The 20,000-nt window shown below is 54.8% G+C and overlaps 3 protein-coding genes across 4 annotated transcripts in view; 1 reads left to right on the top strand and 2 right to left on the bottom strand.

Annotated features, from left to right (window-relative positions):
- Positions 1 to 981, bottom strand: part of LOC119095596 (myosin-I heavy chain) — a 42,198-nt gene extending 41,217 nt beyond the window's left edge. The window contains exon 1 of the mRNA XM_037218455.1: positions 749 to 981. Within this exon, the coding sequence (XP_037074350.1) occupies positions 749 to 839 (91 nt within the window). The 5' untranslated portion in view covers positions 840 to 981. The remainder of the gene's footprint in view (positions 1 to 748) is intronic.
- An 848-nt stretch (positions 982 to 1,829) lies between these two features.
- LOC119095606 (uncharacterized) lies at positions 1,830 to 8,599 on the bottom strand. 2 transcript variants are annotated; one of them, XM_037218466.1, is made up of 4 exons: positions 8,485 to 8,599; positions 5,492 to 5,676; positions 3,643 to 4,450; positions 1,830 to 2,876 (listed from the first exon to the last, which is right to left on the bottom strand). In XM_037218466.1, exons 1-4 carry the CDS (start codon positions 8,537 to 8,539, stop codon positions 2,668 to 2,670), a joined length of 1,257 nt encoding a protein of 418 aa, XP_037074361.1. In that variant the 5' UTR covers positions 8,540 to 8,599; the 3' UTR covers positions 1,830 to 2,667. The 2 variants fall into 2 exon arrangements, with proteins under 2 accessions (XP_037074361.1, XP_037074360.1); XM_037218465.1 differs by lacking the exon at positions 8,485 to 8,599 and adding an exon at positions 6,287 to 6,505.
- A 306-nt stretch (positions 8,600 to 8,905) lies between these two features.
- Positions 8,906 to 20,000, top strand: part of LOC119095285 (prominin-1-like) — a 42,449-nt gene continuing 31,354 nt past the window's right edge. Inside the window, exon 1 of the mRNA XM_037218142.1 lies at positions 8,906 to 9,077. Coding sequence (XP_037074037.1) covers positions 8,906 to 9,077 — 172 coding nt within the window. The remainder of the gene's footprint in view (positions 9,078 to 20,000) is intronic.

The raw sequence follows: 20,000 nt of genomic DNA, 5'->3' as shown, positions 1-20,000 counted from the left end.
GTACCGGGGAAGCCGTGCCGTGACAACGGCAGCACGCAACTGACTCCCTGTAGTCATAATAGAGGAAATAATGAACGGAAGTGACTAAATAAATTAAATTGCATAGGAGTACAGAAGACGATTGGTCGTTGGGCTTGGACGGTACGTACCTCAGCGTTTTCTACGTAGGTAAATAACAAACCCTGTTTTGTACTCTTAATCGAAACTGAGCCTTACAAGCATTCAGAACACTTCAACGCTTACACTCTTACTCTTAAACTCCCACTCTTGCACTCTCACGCATACCCTAACACTCCCACACTCCTCGGGACGCTCTTAAAGGTATTGGGAGATGGGAACGCTAAACAGATGCATAGCTTTCGATAGGGACACAAGGGACGGTACATGGTAAGAATCTGACCAAGGTCGTATTGAGGTCAACGGCAGGCCCGTGACCTCTCAGGATGTTGATGCGTCACTGCCCCCATGACGACAGGCCTAAGTTCAGGGAAACGGCAGTAAACGCTACTCCAAACCACTGATGACTGAGAACTGCTGGCAATTAGCACATAGACGCTGTTACGTGGTGCTTTGTTGAAAATGGAGTGGACATTTGCATGAAGCTTGAGTCACCTCTGGTCGCTGCGGGAGCTCTATGCGCAGGCATATCAAAGGGAATGGAAAAAAAATATCAAATAAAACTCTGGAATTATGACACCCTGAAGCTGCTGCGGACCGTAGCCCTCAGTCCAAGACGTAGAATGCTCACCTTGCAGTTTCCGTTCAGTGTCCCAGAATTTTTGTAGCTCACTGAAGTACTTGTCCAGTATAAAGCCCTTGGACAGGCCCATCGTTGCCATCGCGATGTGAAAACCGCGGCCTTTCGCTGCTGGTAGACCCCCACCCTCCAGTCGCTCGTTCTCCGGTCACATCGGGCACCTCTCGCCCAATCCAGACTCCAAGTCGCGACCACACACCGCGCACGGCAACACGCGCACCACCCGTCAGCAGCGCACGGCCGAACTGCCGGCCGGCCTGCGCAGTTCGCCGCCGCTCGGGCAGATGGCGCTGCGCTCGCACCTGTCCGCCGCTGATTGGGGTGGCCGCTTACCTGAGGGGGTGGCGGTGGCAGCGGCCGCAGCCGGGCGGAGCCAGGGCCCAGCAGACGGGCGGCCGGAGTTCAGGGGTCCGCGGCAGGCTGGGATGACACCGGTCTGGGGCGTGGATTTCCAGATGGTTCACAGTCGTAAAGATGGCAAGTACCTATCCCTAACGCTTAATTTGATATCGCCAGTTTACTCGACGCTCAGAACATTCCAACGTTCCCGGCGGGTAGCGAATGCCCCGCAAAATGACTTGGTCAAGCTAGTCTAATTTGAACCTTTTGTGGCCCAGATTAGAAGGCTTAACGTTTTCACACGTTTTGCCTCAATTACGTAACGTCCGGATGGGGCCCGGATGTGGTCCGGATGTGGCCCGGATGTGGTCTAGGTTTGGCAGAATTGGTCACATTTTCCAGACTCACGACCGTGATTCTGGGAATGATGTGACTGGGCTCTATTTATCAATAAGTGAGGCCACAGACTCCGATTCAACAGTAATAAAAAGGTAGACACAAACGTGAACTCGGATTCAAACCCAAATAAAGGCAAAGCAGACTCGTGAAACCAAAGCAGGCTAGCAGACAGACGGGTCACAGGTGCTGAATACTGAGCACCAAACTCATGCTCAGGCTCATACCAAAATGAATCAGGCTCAACCTGGGAAAACGGCCTAAACAGAACAATACCTGCTTCGTAATGGCATATACGTCGCCCGCTGGCATAACCCCTGCGTAATGCAAACACGAATTATAATTGTTCGTCATGTATTGACATTGCGCCGTCATGTGATAAATAGTGATTTATTAGGTTAGGTCTTGGTTAGCGAGGTAGGGTTAGATTTGCTAGGTTGGGTTCTGCTGGATTGGGGCGGATTTGCTCGGATGGACTAGGTCAGCTGAAGCTAATTAAGACGAGTGTTATATCACCTTTGCTTGAGCATCTTCCTGATTTCTATGACGTAATGTCACGTAACGCTCATTTGGTAGGCTGGGTCTGTCACATTACATCCTATTACGATATTTGCGCCTCATTATCGTTCTCCTGGATAGCAGTCATCATTGAGTACCTTAATCCCGTGCCATCCCGTAAGAATCTGTTGGCTTCAAAGTGGGATTCCGGCTCGAACGGGTGCATGACATGGGCCCGCGTGCATGATAATTTGAATAGACTCAGGCCCATGTTCTAACTCCAAGGCCCCATGACTTCAATTCCTGCAGTGTGGGAAGAATGGAAAACAGACCAAATCTCGTACTCGCAACGCAAGGACAGGTGCGTCAATGGAATTCTGGGAGTTTTATTTGTTTCACAAGCATAAAACGCCTTATTGTATTGGCAACGGGATGTATTTGGGCGGACGTTCTGTAATCAAACTAGCTGATGTCGGTCACTTTTTTCGAGAAGCGTGCGGCCGTTTGTTTGTTTGTTCCGCTCAAGAGCGGCTCATATTGAAGATCTGCTGACACAGACCACAATCAAAGAACGGCAACTTGTGGCTACAAAATGCAAATAAATTTTCGTTGAAAAATGCTCGACCATAGGGGCGCTAGCGTTACCTATTTCAAAACTCACACACCACCAGCGCCACCTAGTGTTCACAGCGCGTGGACTCGCAGATGATCTCGTGCTTCTCATCGCAGGAGGCGCTGTGGACGCGGCCGGCCACGACGTAGGCGCACACGCGACCGGGCAGGATCCGCGGCTCGCGGGCAGCCCACATGATAGGCACCGAACGCGGTGTGCCGTCCATCCAGCGCCACTCGGTCACCCCCTCGACCAGCTCGTGACCCCGCAATCCTGGGGACGCAGAGGGCAGCGGGTCAGTTCCCGAGAGAGCAGGTCAGGTCGTAAAGGACCAGGCCAGGTCACTCGGCAAAAGGTTATGCCACAGGGGAGCAGGTCAGATCACAGGGCAGCGAGTCAGATGATACGAGAGCGGGTCAGGTCACAAGGGGACAGGCCAGGCCACTCGGCATAAGGTTTTGCCACAGGGGAGCAGGTCAGGTCACAAGACAACGAGTCAGATGATAGAGGAGCGGGTCAGGTCACAAGGGACCAGACCGAGTCACTGGGCAACGGGTCAGGTCATGTTAAAGAGCATATGATTAGGCCTAGACTGCGCCAGTAGACTCTCTTAGAAGTTATTCGAGACTGAGCTGAGCCTGATCAGCGATGAAAATTATCGATGAGAGTCGCTCAGCATGGTGTTGAAATATAGCTAAAAATAAATAGCCGACAATCTGGCTTCTTGTAATCCCACGGACGCAGCTTTATGCGTATTACACAGCACGATGGTTCTCTTCAATGTTGTTCGTCTCACACAGCTTCTTGCTTGATACAAAAAAGAGCACGGTGGATGGGAGAAAGGGGGGGGGGGGGAGGGGCGTCGTCACGCATTCTTGTATGACTTGTCGGTGACTATAGTGGCCATATTTGTTGCCAGGGGCCGTGAAGCAACCTTGTTGCAACCGCAACACACAGCACTAAAACACCATACTAGCTCCAAAAACGAGGGACGTTTTCCAGCGTCGCCAGCGCTGGTTCGAACACCTAACAAACTCACCGAGCCATATGGTGACGTTCCCCCCAGACTTAGCCAGGTTCCGCCAGCCTTCCTTCGTCGTCACCGTCAGCAGGTAGCCACCGACGGTGCGGCACCTCTTCCGACCGTCATGCCACTTTGCTGCGCGCAGGCGCGCCACGCAGCGATGCCCCAGCCGTCGCCACCCGCTGCGGCACGGGCCGCGCCCCAGCCTCTCGCGGCGCACCACGTGCCACGAGCCGTCCACGCAGCGGTCGCGGCGGCAGGTGGAGCCGAGGTTCGCCACGGCCCCGTGCTCGTACTGGTGGCCTTTGCGCTCGCAGCAACTGAACGCTGTGCGCCGGTGCCACGTGTTCTCGTGGCAGAGCTGGTATGTGCAGGCGTCCACGCGGCGGATGTCGCCGGCGGCCACGCGGCGGCCGGTGATGGGCTCGCGGCAGCACGTGTCGCGCTCCGTCCAGTGGGCGGCGCGGCAGGTCTTGGAGCGGCACGGATCGGCCGTGAAGAGCACCGTCCCGGGAGTGTGCCAGCCGACCTCGTCGAAGCAGCAGGTGGTGTTGTAGTGCGGCTCCCAGCGGCCGGCGTGGCACAGGTGGTACGTGCAAGGGCCGCCTTGCATGGGACGCGTCGAGCCGACTGGGTACCAGGCGTGCTCGTGCTTGCAGCACAGGTCGTAGTCGGGGCGTAGCTTCCAGCGGCCGCCGGTGCACTCGCGCAGCAGGCACACATCCTCGGTCGGCTGGCGAGTTTGTTCAGGCTGCAGACCGCCGTCGGATGGACAGCAGGCGCGCGCAGGCACCCAACTGAGCTCGCCGCCGCTGCACATCACCTGAAGCCGACACAGCACCAGTGTCAGCGGGACAGGAAGGTGACGAGCTCGCCGCCGCTGCACAACACCTGAGGCCGACACAGCGCACCAGTGTTAGCAGGACAGGAAGGTGATGAGCTCGCCGCCGCTGCACATCACCTGAATCCGACACAGCACCAGTGTCAGCAGGACAAGAAGGTGACGAGCTTGCCGCCACTGCACAACACCTGAGGCCGACACAGCGCACCAGTGTTAGCAGGACAGGAAGGTGATGAGCTCACCGCCGCTGCACAGCACCTGAGGCCCACACGGCGCATCAGGGTCAGCACGACAGGAAGATTTGGTATCGGGGTTATCGTTGAACACCTTTTACCGCAACACGGCGGGTCAGGAGGACACCAGGTGTGGTCCGAGACCATCCGCCCAGTAATCTGTCCATGAACGCAGCCGCGGTAGTACGCGGTAAAACAGTCACCCCTATCGGCCGTTGTGACAAGGCCAGTGGAAAAGCTGGTGTAGGAGAGTCAGACCCGCATCTCAGGATCCAGCGCCCGATACCCGCAGCCTGCACCCCTGATTTAGATAATTACGTTGAAGTCATTCGGCTGCCGTCCAAGTCGTTGGAGAACTACGCCATGGAGGCCATGACCCTACTGATCTTACAGCAGGAAAGAGGCATCCAGCAGCGGACTATTCCGATGCAAGGCAAAGCGCTGGGATGGTGACCTCTCTGACCTTATACCAGGGGGAAGCACACAACAGCTGGTTGCGTCAGCACACTGCCCACTTTGAGATGATGACCTCTCACTAACATTATTGCACGAAAAGCAGGTGAGTATCAGATGTCTATGTCGTTACACGACCACTTGTTGGAAACAGTGACATTCCGCTGATCGTACTGAGATATAGCAGACGAGGGGCACAGCAAATGACTGTTTCGGCACGCGATTCTTAGCTGGTGACAGCGACCGCCCTCCACTGATCTTACATCAGAGGCGGCAGGTACACTGGGGCCGCTTGTGTTGATTCACGCCCCCACGCTGAGGACGTTGACCCACTGACCTTATAACAGGGAAGGGTGGTCCGGAGCAACTGTCCGTGGCGGTACACAACCCCATGCTGACGGCAGTGGCCGGCTCCGGCCGCTTTCTCATCCACGCCCTGGTCGGCCACCACCACGTGCTTGTCGATGATGTCAGGTCGGGCCGGGTCGGGAGACAGCTGGACCGAGTCCACCGTCTTTCCGTCTGCCGGTGGTAAAGCAGGGAAGGTGGCGCAGTAAGATGGTGTCCCGGTGGAAAAGTGTTAGGCACCTGCCCCATTAAAATTTGTGAGATTGTTGATGTGTTTGTGGGTGTGGATTTCGCACGATCGCTTATTACGCTTGGTTTCAGAATCGGAGATGAGAGTGCACGGCTCACTGATTTTGCTCCACAGTTTACAGCTGTAGTCTACGAAAAATAGCATTAAACAGCTGAGGTGTGGGTTGCATCGGGCCAGGAAAAGCCGACGCACGATTGCAAGCCCACGGTCAGGCCATCACAGCTTTTCACGGATAGTACGCGGGGGATTCAGATCTGAAGCAATCCTATGAGGTGACAAATTTTCAACCTGGTCACAAGGCTGCCTAGAATGAATATTTATGAATGCTAGAGCCAATACCAACAATCCGTTAACAAAAGAGCTGCACAGTAAACCACAAAGACCAACAGGTTTTTTGTTTCAGTGTTTGTGACCAATGCGTTCCGTGACAGGGCATATTGAAGTCAATCATCAGCGGAGAAAACCCTCGTTCTACATTGTTCAAGCGGAAAATATACGTTGCTTGACTAAGATCATTAAAAAAGGTACACTTACTTTTGGTAAGATCTCCCACGCATCCGTGACTTAATGTCAGAATAAGTGCCACTGTAAAGTAATAGTACCGAAGAAGACCCAAGCTTCCATGCATTTCGTCCCCAAACATAATGCAACTGCTTAATTTCCGCCAGCCTGTGCGCCAGAGCTTTACGTTTAAAGAAAATATTGCATGCTTCAAAGGAAATGAGAGGATGTGATTGAGAGACGTATACGAAAATTTATCTCGGAGCATTTGCCAGAAATTTGTCGATGATGCTCGAAATAGTTGATTTGAGCGTGCGTGAGTGCATCGTGGGATATCCCGCTTCGAATGCAATACATTTCAGGTGGGAGCATCCGCAATGCATCCACAACAGTTTTCTTCTGTCTAATCACAGCCTTAGCAGTGCAAGCTGTGAAATGCCAGTCGTCAAAACACTTCATTGGCTATTTATGTGATATGCTTTATTCTAATTAAGCAGTGTTAACATTCCGTTTCCGTGAGGAAAAATAGCAAAGCGCACTCGATGGAAGTCACATCAAAACTCCCCTTGCAAGCACACATTTTTTACATCAAGTTGTATCAAGTCTACCATCAAGGACCTGTGTTCGGAAATAAGTACTGCGTACAAATGCCCGTCCTCCACGCCACCGAGAGCCTGTGCGTGCCATCCTCATAGGACAGAGTGAAAACACAGGCGTAACGCTGTTGAATCGCTACAAACGGTTTAAACAAGCTCATCTTAGCAAAAGAAGGAATGTGAATTTATGGGTCGAAATTTAGATGTGCAAGTACGCATCTAGATTGAACGTTTTCGTTGAAGTCTGAAAAACAGCCATGCCAAAATTGCCCCGAAAGAAGCGCATGCGGCGATGTTTTCATTCAAAGCTATAATAAGCCCAAGCAAGGACTGAGCTGCACGTGTTGGTTGCAGTCTTGACCGGACATGAACCGACAGAGAGCTTAACGTGACTCACAATAATACTATCATTATACCAGCAGACATGCTCAGAAAATCAAACAGCCCACAGTCTACCCTTGCCGTTTCAACAAAAATGGTTCAAATTCATCCTGGACATATACCGTGTTTAAGCACAACTGGTCTGGCTGCAAGAACTATTTCCAACCGACGTAATAGCGGATTTACAGAATACCCTCGTGCATTGGAGTGAATACTGATCGACCCAAAGCTGTACGCTCCGAGTTACCTTCGCCATCAATGGCCGGCCGGTGTAAGTCTGCGGATATTTCGTTGCGGAAACACGGAGCAACAATCCGCATTTTACACGCTTGGTAGTGAGCAATTTCGCTACACGAGTGTGCCTTATGGGTGGTATTTGAGCTGTGCTTAGTGTACAGATCTCGCAGAAAAGCAGGGCTCATGAAAGGGTAGGCTTGCGAGAATATGGACAATATATTTGCAATGTATGTATGGCCTCTCGCGAATGCTGGAGACCTTGCTATGACCTTGTGCCTACGACTGTACCTTTGGTTTGCAATGCTAGTCTTTCAGCGACCTACCAATCTTGTTTCTGACCACGATTTCATGAAGTGATATATATATATATATATATATATATATATATATATATGCCCAAAAATATAGCGAGACATGCATGTACCTGATAGCTGATGCCTATCGCCCGAGGAACACAGAATGACACCGAAGGAGGTCTTTAGTATGCAAAAGTACATACACAATCCCATATCAACATTTGGCGTTTCCGAAGAAATATGCCGGAACTCCCAGAGAACTATTGGTCCGCAATTTGTTCTTCTATTCCTTATCACTTTTCCTGCGCTGAAAATCAGTTTTAATGCACTCTTCCCACCATTCCAATGGCTTACCCCCTGTTCATTAGCATCTGACTAACCATGGACATCGATTTCTGAAATTGAATGAGAGGAGGGGCAGAGTCTTGGAAGTCGCCATGAGCGGACTGGTACGAAATTTGGCTCGGATTATGTGCACTTCTATTGTAGTCATCCAACACACACACACACACACACACACACGCATACATATAATCTAGCTTTATTGCATGTTTCTTAAAGTCATGATGCGCAGCCATAGAAATCGCTTGTGGACACCCGTCAGTTTGAATCAGTTTATTATAAACGCACCTGTTCTGTGGACCTCAGTTGGTGCACTTGCACATCTCATGCATGCTGAAAAGTGAAATTTGCCATACCAGCACCTTTTTGGTTTGCTTACCCTCACCAGGAGCACCTATACAGCACACGCTCTCTTCCAAACCTGCAGGATGCATCTCTCTCTCGCTCTCTCTTCCTTCCCTCCCCGTTCCGACATTCGTGCAACCAGCCTTGCCTCGTCTCCCCAACGTTTTGCGGTCCTCCCTTTGTTGACGCGCCGTTATCCGCGCCATTAGTTCCCGTGCTCGCCGAGCGGGGCGCTGGTGGCGGCCGTCAGCTGGCGCACTACGGCGATAGCGCTGCGGGCGGCCGGCACGGCCCCGCGCCAGCGATCCGCGGCCAGCTGCCGCTAGTCGCGCGCCGCGCAGCGAACAGGGAGCATGGCGTGCCGCGACGAAAGGCGTGCCGCACGCGGCCGGAATCTGCCGGTGCGGCTCGGCTGGCGGGCGTGCGCGTGCGTGGCCGCGCTGCTGTGCGCGGGGATGACGCGGGCCGACGAGGCGCCGGCCAGCGGCGGCGTGAGGTACACAGAGCCGCAGCTCGACGAAGGCTACCGCGCGTCGACAGAGTTCGATCCGCAGGGCATGGAGCACCTCTACTACGTGACCAACTTGTTCCTGGATGCGATACAGCAGGATGACAGGGCGGCACTTGGTAAGTCCAGCGATCGCCTCCACCCCACGTTTTCTCTGACCGCTGTTCATTATGTCCACTGTGCCTGCTCGCTCTGACCCTTGCCTTCGGTCCTCTCCATCACCTGTTTGTCCACCGTGTCCGCCCTTTGTCCACCGTTCTCCTCCCTCTGTCCTCCGTCGGTCCCATGCGCCCAGTTCGCTCTGTCCGCGCTGCACCTGCGCGCTGTCCGCCCCTTCCGTCCTGTCCGCGCGGACGGCTCTGTCACGCTCGGCGGCGCGTCACCACTGACAGCTTGTTCGGGCGTCGGCGGACTGACGTGCGTGACTGGATGCTGTGGCCTACCCCTCACCCACCTGCCCCTCAACCGCCATCATCCCTTCCGTGACGGTGAGAAAACAGGATCGAGGGACGTGCGCGATAAGTCGGGGAGGAAGGCCTGCCTTCCCCCCGCACAGTACGTGCGGGGGGAAGGCAGGCCGTGAGTTGGCCATGCGCATTACACAGTTACTGGAAACACCTCGGCCCAGGACCCCCACAGGCCCTGTGCGGACCAACGTCCTGCATCGGCAGTCTGTTGCGTCAGTTCGGCCGCTGGAGGGCAACATCTCGTGTAGCCCAAACATCCATGCGCTCTCAAATTCGAGCGAAGGATATCCAGACGGATTTGGGACCAGTTTTCGTAGTCCTCGAGCTCATATGCAATGTTTGCGACCACCGCGACGTCTCGCCGGTGTCTGGGTCGTCCCCAGGAACTGGTTTGTAACACTGTCGTGCGGCTGTGAGAAGCTGTGACATTTCAGCCTGTGGGCCCCCACGACCGCAGGTCCAGGTTAATTACCAGCGGTGCGGAGTCCCGCGGTTACCGAGTGGTAATTGAGTGGTCAGTGGTTACCGAACCCTCGGGATACCGTGGTAAGATTCCCGGCAGGTGCACGGACACATACCATGGGACCGGGTGGAAGGACATTACGGTTGCACGGATACAAGCCGTGCAGGTACGCGCTTCACAAGTGATGCCACTTCTGTGAGGGTTAGCAATGGCACACTTCGCACTCGCCAGGGCTCGCTAGACATAACTGAGGAATGTTCACTCAAGTTGCCACTCAAGAAGTAGCTGCAAGCCGCGACACGCTTGAAGCTGTTGAGTCAATGCGACGCTCGGTGCGAACGAGCCACCCGCACGCAGCACTTCGAACCCTAACGCCTAATGTAGTCCCAAAAATGGTCCAGAACCCTGATGAGGCCTTGAAGGAAGGTAATTTTAACTGGCATGCAAGCCATGCGCATTTTTTAATTTCGACGCGACGCATTTTTGAAGCTCCGCATGCGTCCCGCGCCTGAATCCAGCGGGTCCGCTCTCATCGGTGGCTGGAAACAGTGGATGGCGAGCGGTGACTGCTCCTGACCCCTGAGGATATTCGGCCTCGACAAGTCTTTTATTTCAGCTGTTTGTATATAATTGTGAAATGAAGTGGTCATTGGAGATCTCCACGGGGTGCGTTTCGTTCGTGTTAGCTCTAAAAATTCCACGCATTCATAACACACCCGCTGTTTTTTTCTCAATACCCTGCGTTTCCGTATAGTGCGTTCCTTGCACGTCGCTGACCCAAGATTGCAACGCACTTCTAGCCACAGGCTGAGCCAACGAAGAGATGGGGCCTGTTGCAGTTCGTGACTCCTGTTGGTCTTCATTTGCAAACACCTCCCTTTTTACGTTAACATACCTATGTGGTCCCGTTGACGCCAAGAGGTGGTGAAACAGCCCAATGATGAAAAAACGGAAACCCCAGCACTCTTACCACCACCACCACCATCACCACCATCATCATCATCACCATTACCACCGCCATCATCATCACCATTGTTGTCACTTTTGCACTTCTTTACACCAAAAGGAAACCAATGGCGCGAGACGCGTGGCGAGCCTTTCCCGTTGTCTGAAGCCGCTGACTCAGCAGCCGCGTTCCGTCGAAGCTGACCGAAGCTGTTGTCTCTGCACGCTTCAGGCCGCCCAGTCGGGCTACACTGCCCCGATGCTCTGTGCTTTCACGGGGCTAATGGCAGACTGAATTCCCTGTATGAAGCTCAGTTCCTTCATTGTCCATTGCTCCAGCAGCCGTTTCGTTGGCATTCTCCAGCGCTCGGATACTTGTCATCTTTGTGTAGGCATCGTGTGATGCTGAGCTCATATAAATACATTTTCTTTTGTAAGGGCTGCGAAGGCCACGTGGGCGGGGCAACCGAGTTTTACGTGTGATATTAAGGCTGGGGTCCTAACCACTGTGAGCATGACTGGCTGTATGTCGCTGGCTGTATGTCGCTGGCTGTATGTCGCGACAGCTGAGGAGAGCGAGAGAGAACTGAAGCACGCACAACGGAGTGTGTAGGTAAGCAATGAGTAGTAATGATGCCACTAGTTCGGATTTGTTATTGTTGGCAACTTTCGGTTGACACGCGGGAGCGAAACACTCCTTGAGATCTAGTTTGCTAACGCCGGCCATAAGCGAAGAACATTGGTCCAGGTAATCTTATACGGCCGTCCAACTCCAGCACTCCTCAGGTGGATCACGTTCTCTGGTGAATCTTGGTGATGTTAATTTCAGGCTTCGTTTGTGTGCTTTCAGAAGGCTAGATCCGCACCCTGCTGCGTGGTCTGAGCGTCACCATCCTAGGGCTTGTGTAAAACGCAGATAGAGAACTGCGCGCTCGGTGGCATGGCTGGTGTTGCGAAACGCGCTTGCGTGTCCATGGCAACGGAATGAAAAGTGCACGATAAAAACAAGTTGCGCACGTTGGCCTTTTTCAAAGGTAGCGCACGATGTTGTAACGTGTGAGGGCGACGGGGGGGGGGGGGGGGGGAAGGAAGGGGTAGGAGCTGGTGCGGTTGCGTGTGGTTGTAGACAAAATCCGATTTTGATTGTAGACGTTGCCATTTTAGGGTCCTTGCAGACAAAAAACGGAAGAGATTCGCTAATTTTGAAGATGTTCTCTGGTGCTGAGGTACTATGATCTTCGTTCTTCAGCCAACACGTCTGCGTTGTATCAGTTTCACTGACGCTGATTCGAAAGCGTTCATAGTGGCCATTTATTCTTGGGTTTTAAGCCTGATTGTTACCTCAAGGTCAGTTATGGGGGACGCCCCGGTCTGAATTTTGTTTATCTGCAGGAAGTTGTAATCCCTTTATTTCGTGACGAAGGGGCCTTCCAAAATTTTTGAGGGAGCAAAAGCATACTCTTGCCAACTCTATCTCGAGGCAGAGGGAGGGGGCAACTGCCCTCTCTGCCCCCCCCCCCCCTCTCCACCCCCTCTACTGCGCCGCTGCTGTCGGTAAGCCCAAGCTATTTCACTTTCTCTCCCCAGCATTCAGATGTGCCTGCGCGTCCCGAGCTCCCCTGGTATGAACGCCGTTCTATACGTCCGCATGCTGTTCCCAACCGACCGCCTGGGGCGTCTTCGCGCCCCCGAGGTCAGGAGGTCACAGGGTCAGGGGGTCGGGCGGAGTGACAGACGGCGCTGCGCCTGTTTTCGCTGGCACGCCCGGCGGTGAGACTGTTGACCTGCCGGCCAGGCTGCTCTCCCGGGACCTGCGCACCCGGCGTCGGGCCCCCAGGGGACTCGCAGCGGCAAGGCCCCGCTGGCAAGGCTGTGGCATGCGGACGGTGCTGAGCCCTGCAGCTGGAATATGAGATGCTGATAGAAATAGGCTAGGAGGGGACTAAATACTCTCCCGGTCCTGGAGGGTGGGTGTGAAGAGTTGTTGTTGAGGGAGACTTGCTTCCATCTTCGGCTCAGACTGAGCGGGCTTCACCCCAATTTTGGCCACATCCCGACTTTTTTGTGATCTCACGCTGTTATTCATTGCAGTGGGGCTGCACATTGACCAAACAATGTCAAGTGATATGAGAAACGACAATGGCGACTAACACTTACGGCTAATCCTTGACACGAGGGCTGTCACACTGACAACGCTGGATAGTGACGTGACTACATCAATCAGAGGCACGGCGGTGGGCAGACCGAGGTGACGCGTGTGAGTCACTACACCGGTGCGGTCTGTCTGGCCATGCCACCCACCGCCGTGAGAAAGAGAACCGCACGGTGTAAACCCGGGAACGGTGACAAAACGCGGTCGCGTGGTGACGCGTGTCACCAAGCGTTGTAAAAGAGAACAGTGCGCCAGGCTGTGGTGATTAAGAACCTCTAAAGTGTAAAAAGCCTGAGGGCACGAAGTTCCTGTGAACATGTGTAACATGAAAACATTGTAAACACCTCCGACGTCCCGAAAGATAGAGAGTGTGCGTTTCAGTAGATTGCAAACAGCTCAAAAGAGGCGGACGTCGGTCGTATTCAATGTAGTCGCATTGATTGCCTTTTCTCGGAGCGGAGGGGCAGCCCAGCCCGCCTATGCCCGGCGGCTGTTGCTGGACCGTCGCGGACGTGACCGTCCGGTCGGCGGTGCTGTGGTCGGGCTTTCTTGGCCGCGCACGTCCGAGCGCTTCCGGTCGGCTCGTTGTGACGTCACTTCCGCCTCGAACGCGTCATGTTTCGCAGAGTTCAGGCGCTGGAGAGCCGCGGGTGGCCGCTAGGTCCGCCGGCGCTTCCTTGACGATCGGCCCGACAGTCATATCTCCTACCCCTAACACCGCCTCTGCTCCGACCCGTCATTTGACCTCCTCTAGACCCCGACGCCGCCAACTCTGCGACCGGCTCCCGTGGTCACTCGCCTCGTTCGTTGACTGACCTCATTTGAGCTAGGGGAGTTCAGCTCATTCTGTCCTCCCGCGGCCAGTTTATCACATACGCCAAGAGGATGATGTAAGACGCCGGATGTGAAGACTTTTCTTCATCCCCGCGACTAAGCTGGATAAAATCTCCCGACGGTTGCGTTCGTGCCGGAATTCATCAACCCGTGACGCAACTATCTATCACACTCCATCGCGGGCTGCGCCGTTAGAAACACTAAGCATCAAAGGCCGCCCGTGACCACTGCATGCCTGGTGGCCGGCCACTCTCCTTACGCGGAGAGCCCGCCTGTTGTGGCGCTTATGATTCCGCGCCGCTAATCTTCCTACATGGCGGCCGCGTCTCCCTGCAGGCGGACGGATCCCCCGAGTCAGAGGCGCACTCAGGCAACCAAACCAGGGGGCCGGGTCATTACGGTGGTGTCCGGATGCCGAAGGGATTGTTGGGATTGGGGATTAGGGATTGGGGAAGGGATTGATAAGTTTCTGGAAATAAGAGAATCGCGACATGGTGCTTGTTGAGGGATGCCACTTGCTGAGTGTTGCATGGTGTTTGTATTTCTCCACCCGAATATGCCTCTGCGTCATGCCTGCATGCGCCGGGCATTGTGGTCGGTCCGTCCGGCAGCCGCCGCACCAAACATGGACTAGTCTTTTTTGCGTTCGTCACGGACTCTGGCTTTGTGGTGTTGTTTGCTGTGCGGTTTGTGGGCCTTTCTCTGACTCTCCGTTGACGCCGTTCCCGGCTCCACATGGACCGTGTTGTTTCTGCTTTGGAAAGGGCTGGCGTTTACTCCCGTTAACACGCACTCGGGTGAGTGTCAATTTGACGCCCCCGATATAGCTGTAGGAAATTAAAGAACGGATATTTAGTCACTGGCCCATGGCAGGTCAAAGTCAGGTCACGGCTGTCAGCGATGCCAGTTAAGAGGGAATTGCTCATTCCGATGCGACAGCAGAGTGTTAGATCAACCCATGCATCTGTTAAGCTTTTTCACAATTCTTAGAATTAAAATGTTAACCTTTACATTTAAGTTTGAACGTATGTTTTGTTTTGACACAATTACATTTAGGGTAACGACTCATTCTAGCTTCTTGGGTCAGGTACGAAGGCCAGAACGAGGTCAAAACCAAATGGTTTTGACGCTCATTTTAGATATATTGATCACAGCTACGTCAACAGATGTGTTATTTGGCCTTAACCAAAGTCAGCACTGTACTGACTGTCAGTACTGTACTGACCTGTACTGACCTCAAGCAACCTTTTAGTTCAATGCCATGCCGCGTAGCGTAACCCCTGATGCTTATTTTGACATTAAAACGAAAGCATTTGCAGAGGTTTTTGGGTACCGTGACCTTTTACAGGTCCAAAAACGTCAGGGACCTAAAATAAACAACAGTGACCTTTTGGTAGGTAGAGGTATCTAGGCAGAAACTAGTTGCATGGGGAGGTTTGAGGAAACCTCACACACCGATCTAAAGTTTGACCTTATTTGACCTTATTTGACACAAAATGTGACCTAGTCCTGACGTCTCAAGATGTGTCAAATCCCCACCCAACCCAGTTGGTGCGCTTAAGTCGTTTGGCCCTGCCGATCCGTCCATGATCACATTCATCCACCCCGTTCCTTCCGTCTGTTTACACCGCATGCTTCGGCACATCTCGTGCTGAGCTGTCCTGCTTGCCATCGGACCTATTTACCCCACATTTTTAACACGCTTGCTTAGTCCATGACGCTGTCCCGGTCTTCCCCGGTTGTGTATTCTGTCTGTTTATTCCGAGTGCTACCGCCTACTTGGCTCGCCAGGCCGACCTGCCCGCGCTCCCAGACATGTGAGCGTGAGTCTACTCGCGGACGGTGTGTGAGTGTGAGTCCGCTCCCAGACGGCGTGTGATCGTGGGTCCACTCCCAGACGGCGTGTGATCTTGAGTCCACTCCCAGAAGGCTTGTGAGTGTGAGTCCACTCCCAGACGGTGTGTGATCATCGTGAGTTCACTCCCAGGAGGCGCGCAAGCATGAGTTCACTATGTGAGCATGAGTTCACTCTAAGACGACGTGTGAGCTTGAGTCCACTATGTGAGCACGAGCCCACTCCCAGACGGCACGCGAGCGTGAGTCCACTCCCAGACGGCGTGTGTGAGTCCACTCCGAGACGGTATGTGAGTGTCAGTCCGCTCTCAGACGGTGTGTGAACGTAAGTCCACTCCCAGACGGCGTGTGAGTGTGAGTCCACTCCCAGGAGGCGTGCAAGCATCAGTCCACTATGTGAACAAGAGTTCACTCTAAGACGGCGTGTGAGCGTGAATTCACTATGTGAGCATGAGTTCCTCTAAAACGGCGTGTGAGCGTGAGTCCACTCCAAGACGCGCGCGGGCCTCTCTTCACCACGCTTCACTCTGCACTCAGCTGCAGGGGCGCGGAACCTATGAGGAGGGGAGAGCAATGAAGGCTGAGCCCCTAAGTTCTGAAAATTTGACATTGACCCCATGGGCGTTGGCTGGATAGAAACGACGACAAACAGCTCTCCTGACGTCCAAAGTTGAGATCCCTCGCCTTGCCCCTGTGTGGCTGCATACATCAGGGCTCAGCGGTTTGTAGAGCGCAACAGCGGAACGCTGCTATCCGGGGGCGTGCAACAGCGGGACACTGCGGTCCGGGGGCGGCCATGGCGCCGACCGAGGCGTAGGAGGCACGGAGAGGCGTGGGGAGTAGGCGGTGTTAAGTTGGAGGAGGCGGCGTGGGATGGTAGGAATGGGACATGTGGGGAGTGAGGATGGGAGAAGTGGGAGGAGGGGGCGTAGAACGGCAGGCGTGGTAGAGACGGTGAGTGGGAGAGATGAAGAAATGGAGAGATGAAGAGTGGGAGTGCGTGGAGTGGGAGGAGTGGGATAGGTGGGAGGCGTCCGTCCAGCGGGCATCCCTCCAGGACGTCGGACTAGCCCGCGCCGGGCAGAGCGGGCGGCAATTATCCTGTAGAAAGCAGCCTTGGCGACCGGCCGCCGGCCCAACCGCGGTCGTCTTGTGCGCCGCACAGCTGCCGATCTGCCCCCCCCCCCCTCCCGGCTGACGGGGGGGGGGGACCGGTCTGGTCGGAGCGACGGCCCAGCCGCGCCACAGACCGCGCGCTCCGGCGTTTGATCAGGGATGTTGTTGATTGCGAACGCCGCGGCGACGGTGGCAGATTCGCATCTGGTGCGAAAACAGCTGATGTTCTGCAGCAGAGCCCCTGGCCGAGAGCGCTGTGTGTAGGTGGGAGCACGGCAGATCAAGAGCTTTCAGGGTTTTGGCAACATGCAAAGCTTCTCGTGTGCCACGATCTTGCTGAGCAGGAACGTGATGTTATGGGTGGGTTAAAGGCATCTGCAACGCCGTAAAGCCCAGAGACGGTACTCCAGCCACCCAGAAGTTTTCAGATTTTGACGAAAACGTGGCCATGCTATGAGAAGGTACCTTCCTCACCGACTACGGCTTCCCCAGACCAAACCAGGCAGATCACGCCCTCATCGCGCTGTCCGCGTAGCGCACCGGTCTACAGACCACCGCGCGTCCGGAAGCCTGCTATCTTCAGTGCAGCCGTCCTGTACGCTCGTCGGGAAACACGGCTGACGCGCCGCGGCTTGTCACCGACGCCGCCAGCGGTCGACGGACGAGTCATGACTCATCCACCGACTCAGCCCAGCCCAGCGCGTCCGAGTCGGGGGCGCACCGCGTGCGGCGGGTGGCGCCGATGCGGCCCCGCGCGCGGGACGTGGTCAGACTCAGAGGTCAGGCGGTGCTACGCAGTCGGGCGGTGCTACGCTCGGGCGGTGCTACGTCGGGCGGTGCTACGCACTCTGCAGATGGCGCGGGTATGGACACCTGAGGGAGGAGACTGGAATTGAGACATGACCGCAGCGAAGGCTTGTCTGGCCCGGTCATGGCTGTTTAAGAGTCGTGGTCTGGATGGGGTGGTGATGCAGCGCTGGATCAAGGCACGTAACCTTTCCCAGCATTGTTCAGAAGGGGCACTGGGCTCTGATGAAATCACAGACTTGTTTAAGATAAAATACCTGTAATGCAGCTCAACGTCACGTCCAGTGCTGCCAATACTGGTCAGACAAATCAGCCGTCAGCTGTCCAGTGCCAAACCCAGTAGCAGACGTGCAGCGTTGCCTCGTTTGTAATTGGGGAGGTGATTGGGAACACAACAGCTGATTATAATTCCCTCTTGTCAACGTCACATCTTCCTCCATGCAGTGCGTCGCGTATGGGTTGATACTGCATTGTCTGCAAATTACTGCGTTTCTGGCGCAACGCCCCCTCCCCCCACGTAAGCTAGCGACCTCGGAGCGAGCCGCCGACACGTGCTGTTCTTCCGTGCACCGTGCACTGTGCACGCTGCACCGGCCGTGACTGGCGCACGTCAAACGCGGAGTGACGGGTGACCGACGGCCCCCGAACAGAGGATCGGAGGCGGCGCCAGGGGTGAGCACTTCGGAGGCATGGCAGCGACTGGGACGGAAGAGTGGACGAGTTCGTCCTCACATGTAGTGTCACGCTGACATAAATGCTACGAACAAAACGCTTCCTGCAGTTTCTCTACTTCTGGAGGTTTTTAAAGGCCCTGTGGAGTGATAAGGGTAAGACAGGGTCACACCCAACAATATTTACATTTGTCATGGACACCGAGTGGCCTCGGTCGTCGGCACGCCTTAAAGTGCCAATCATCATCATACGCCCAACAGGAGGCGCACATTGCGTCAGAGAGAAGGATTTGCCTCACCGCTTCACAACATTGTGGTCACGACTGTGTGTTGGGCGTCGAGCTGTGCTCGCTTTGCCGACCATGTTACGCCAGGAGAGGAGGGGATGAGACGACCTAAGAGACTCGTAATGGGATTGGACTGAACGAGGCCGCATCGGCAGGCGATGCCGCGGATATAGGCGGTGATCGATCGATGATGCTGTGGATATTGGCGGTAATCGATCAACGATGCCGTGGATGTCGGCCGTGATCGATTGGTGATGCCATGGATATTGACAGTGATAGATCAAAAATGCCACGCATATTGGTGGTGCCCGATCGACGATGCCGCGAAATTGATGGTGATCGATCGACGATGCGGCGGATATTCGAGGTGATCGATGGACAGTTGCTTGCAGTGGTTGATGGTCGAATTAACGCATCAAAGAAATGCACAGATTGTTCCTCTGCTGCGGCACACCACTCATCTATCCTACTGGCCCGCAGCAGTCCCGCGCTACTCGACGTCGCTACGTCGCCCCATCGCTCTGTCGCTCCATCGCTCTGTCGCTACTTCACGGAAACCGTTCGTCTCGTGGAGCCCATGATGTGGAAAAACACGTTCGGTTTGTTTTCTCCCAAAGTCAGTGACAACACCACGCTAATCGCTACCGCGTTCTTGTTTGACGCTGGCCACGCGCGGGCGCGCCGGGCGGCACCCAGGCGGCAGGTGGCGGACTTACGAGCGCGTCGTGGTCTACCGCGCCAGAATTATCACTCGGAGCGCGCGCGGCCGGTTGTGACACCACGCGCCGGGATGCGCCGTCTACGGCTTTGGTCGGTGACAGGTGGTGCCAGGTCGCGCCGGCGTCGGTGGCGGCTCCGGTGCCAGGATGGGCATGTGGTGAGGGGCGGACTTTGTACGTCAGCTGACGCGTTTTCCTCGCATTGGAGCGCCTACTCCTGTGTATCCGCCCAGCCCCTACAGCTTTGGTTTTTCAGAAGTTGCCTGGCCTGCATTTGATGCTTTCCGGGTGTGATGTTTTGTAAAGGGGCACTCGCTTGATTTCAGCGCGTCCCTTGATGATTGTATTGTTTATGGTTTCCGGCGGCCGGCTGCGGTCGTTTCACCGACGCCGGTCTGTTTCGACACTCCGCACAGATTTGCTGAATTAAAGATGCTTGATGGCCTTTCGATGCCCTTGGCCCTGATCACAGTGTTGTGTTGCTGTTTTGTGGCTGTGCGGACCAGTTGGTGGGAGACACAAATTCGCCCCGCTCCGCTCTGGCACGCTCATTTGGAGTTGCGCGGCCTTGTGGAGACAAGTTCACAAATTCGGCTACTGGCCGTCCCCTCCGCACCTTCGATGCTTGTTTCAGCGATAATATCCTCCTCAGTGTCAATGCCCCGAATGGAAGCACCCGTCAGTCGCTCCCGGTAGCGCACCGTTCGGGTGTCACATTCGACCTCGC

This window comes from Pollicipes pollicipes, unplaced genomic scaffold (assembly GCF_011947565.3).
Source record: "Pollicipes pollicipes isolate AB1234 unplaced genomic scaffold, Ppol_2.1 Scaffold_4219;HRSCAF=4965_pilon_pilon_pilon, whole genome shotgun sequence".
NCBI classification, from domain to species: domain Eukaryota; kingdom Metazoa; phylum Arthropoda; class Thecostraca; order Pollicipedomorpha; family Pollicipedidae; genus Pollicipes; species Pollicipes pollicipes.
Note: the sequence above shows the minus strand (reverse complement) of the source record. Positions and strands in the feature narration are given on the sequence as shown.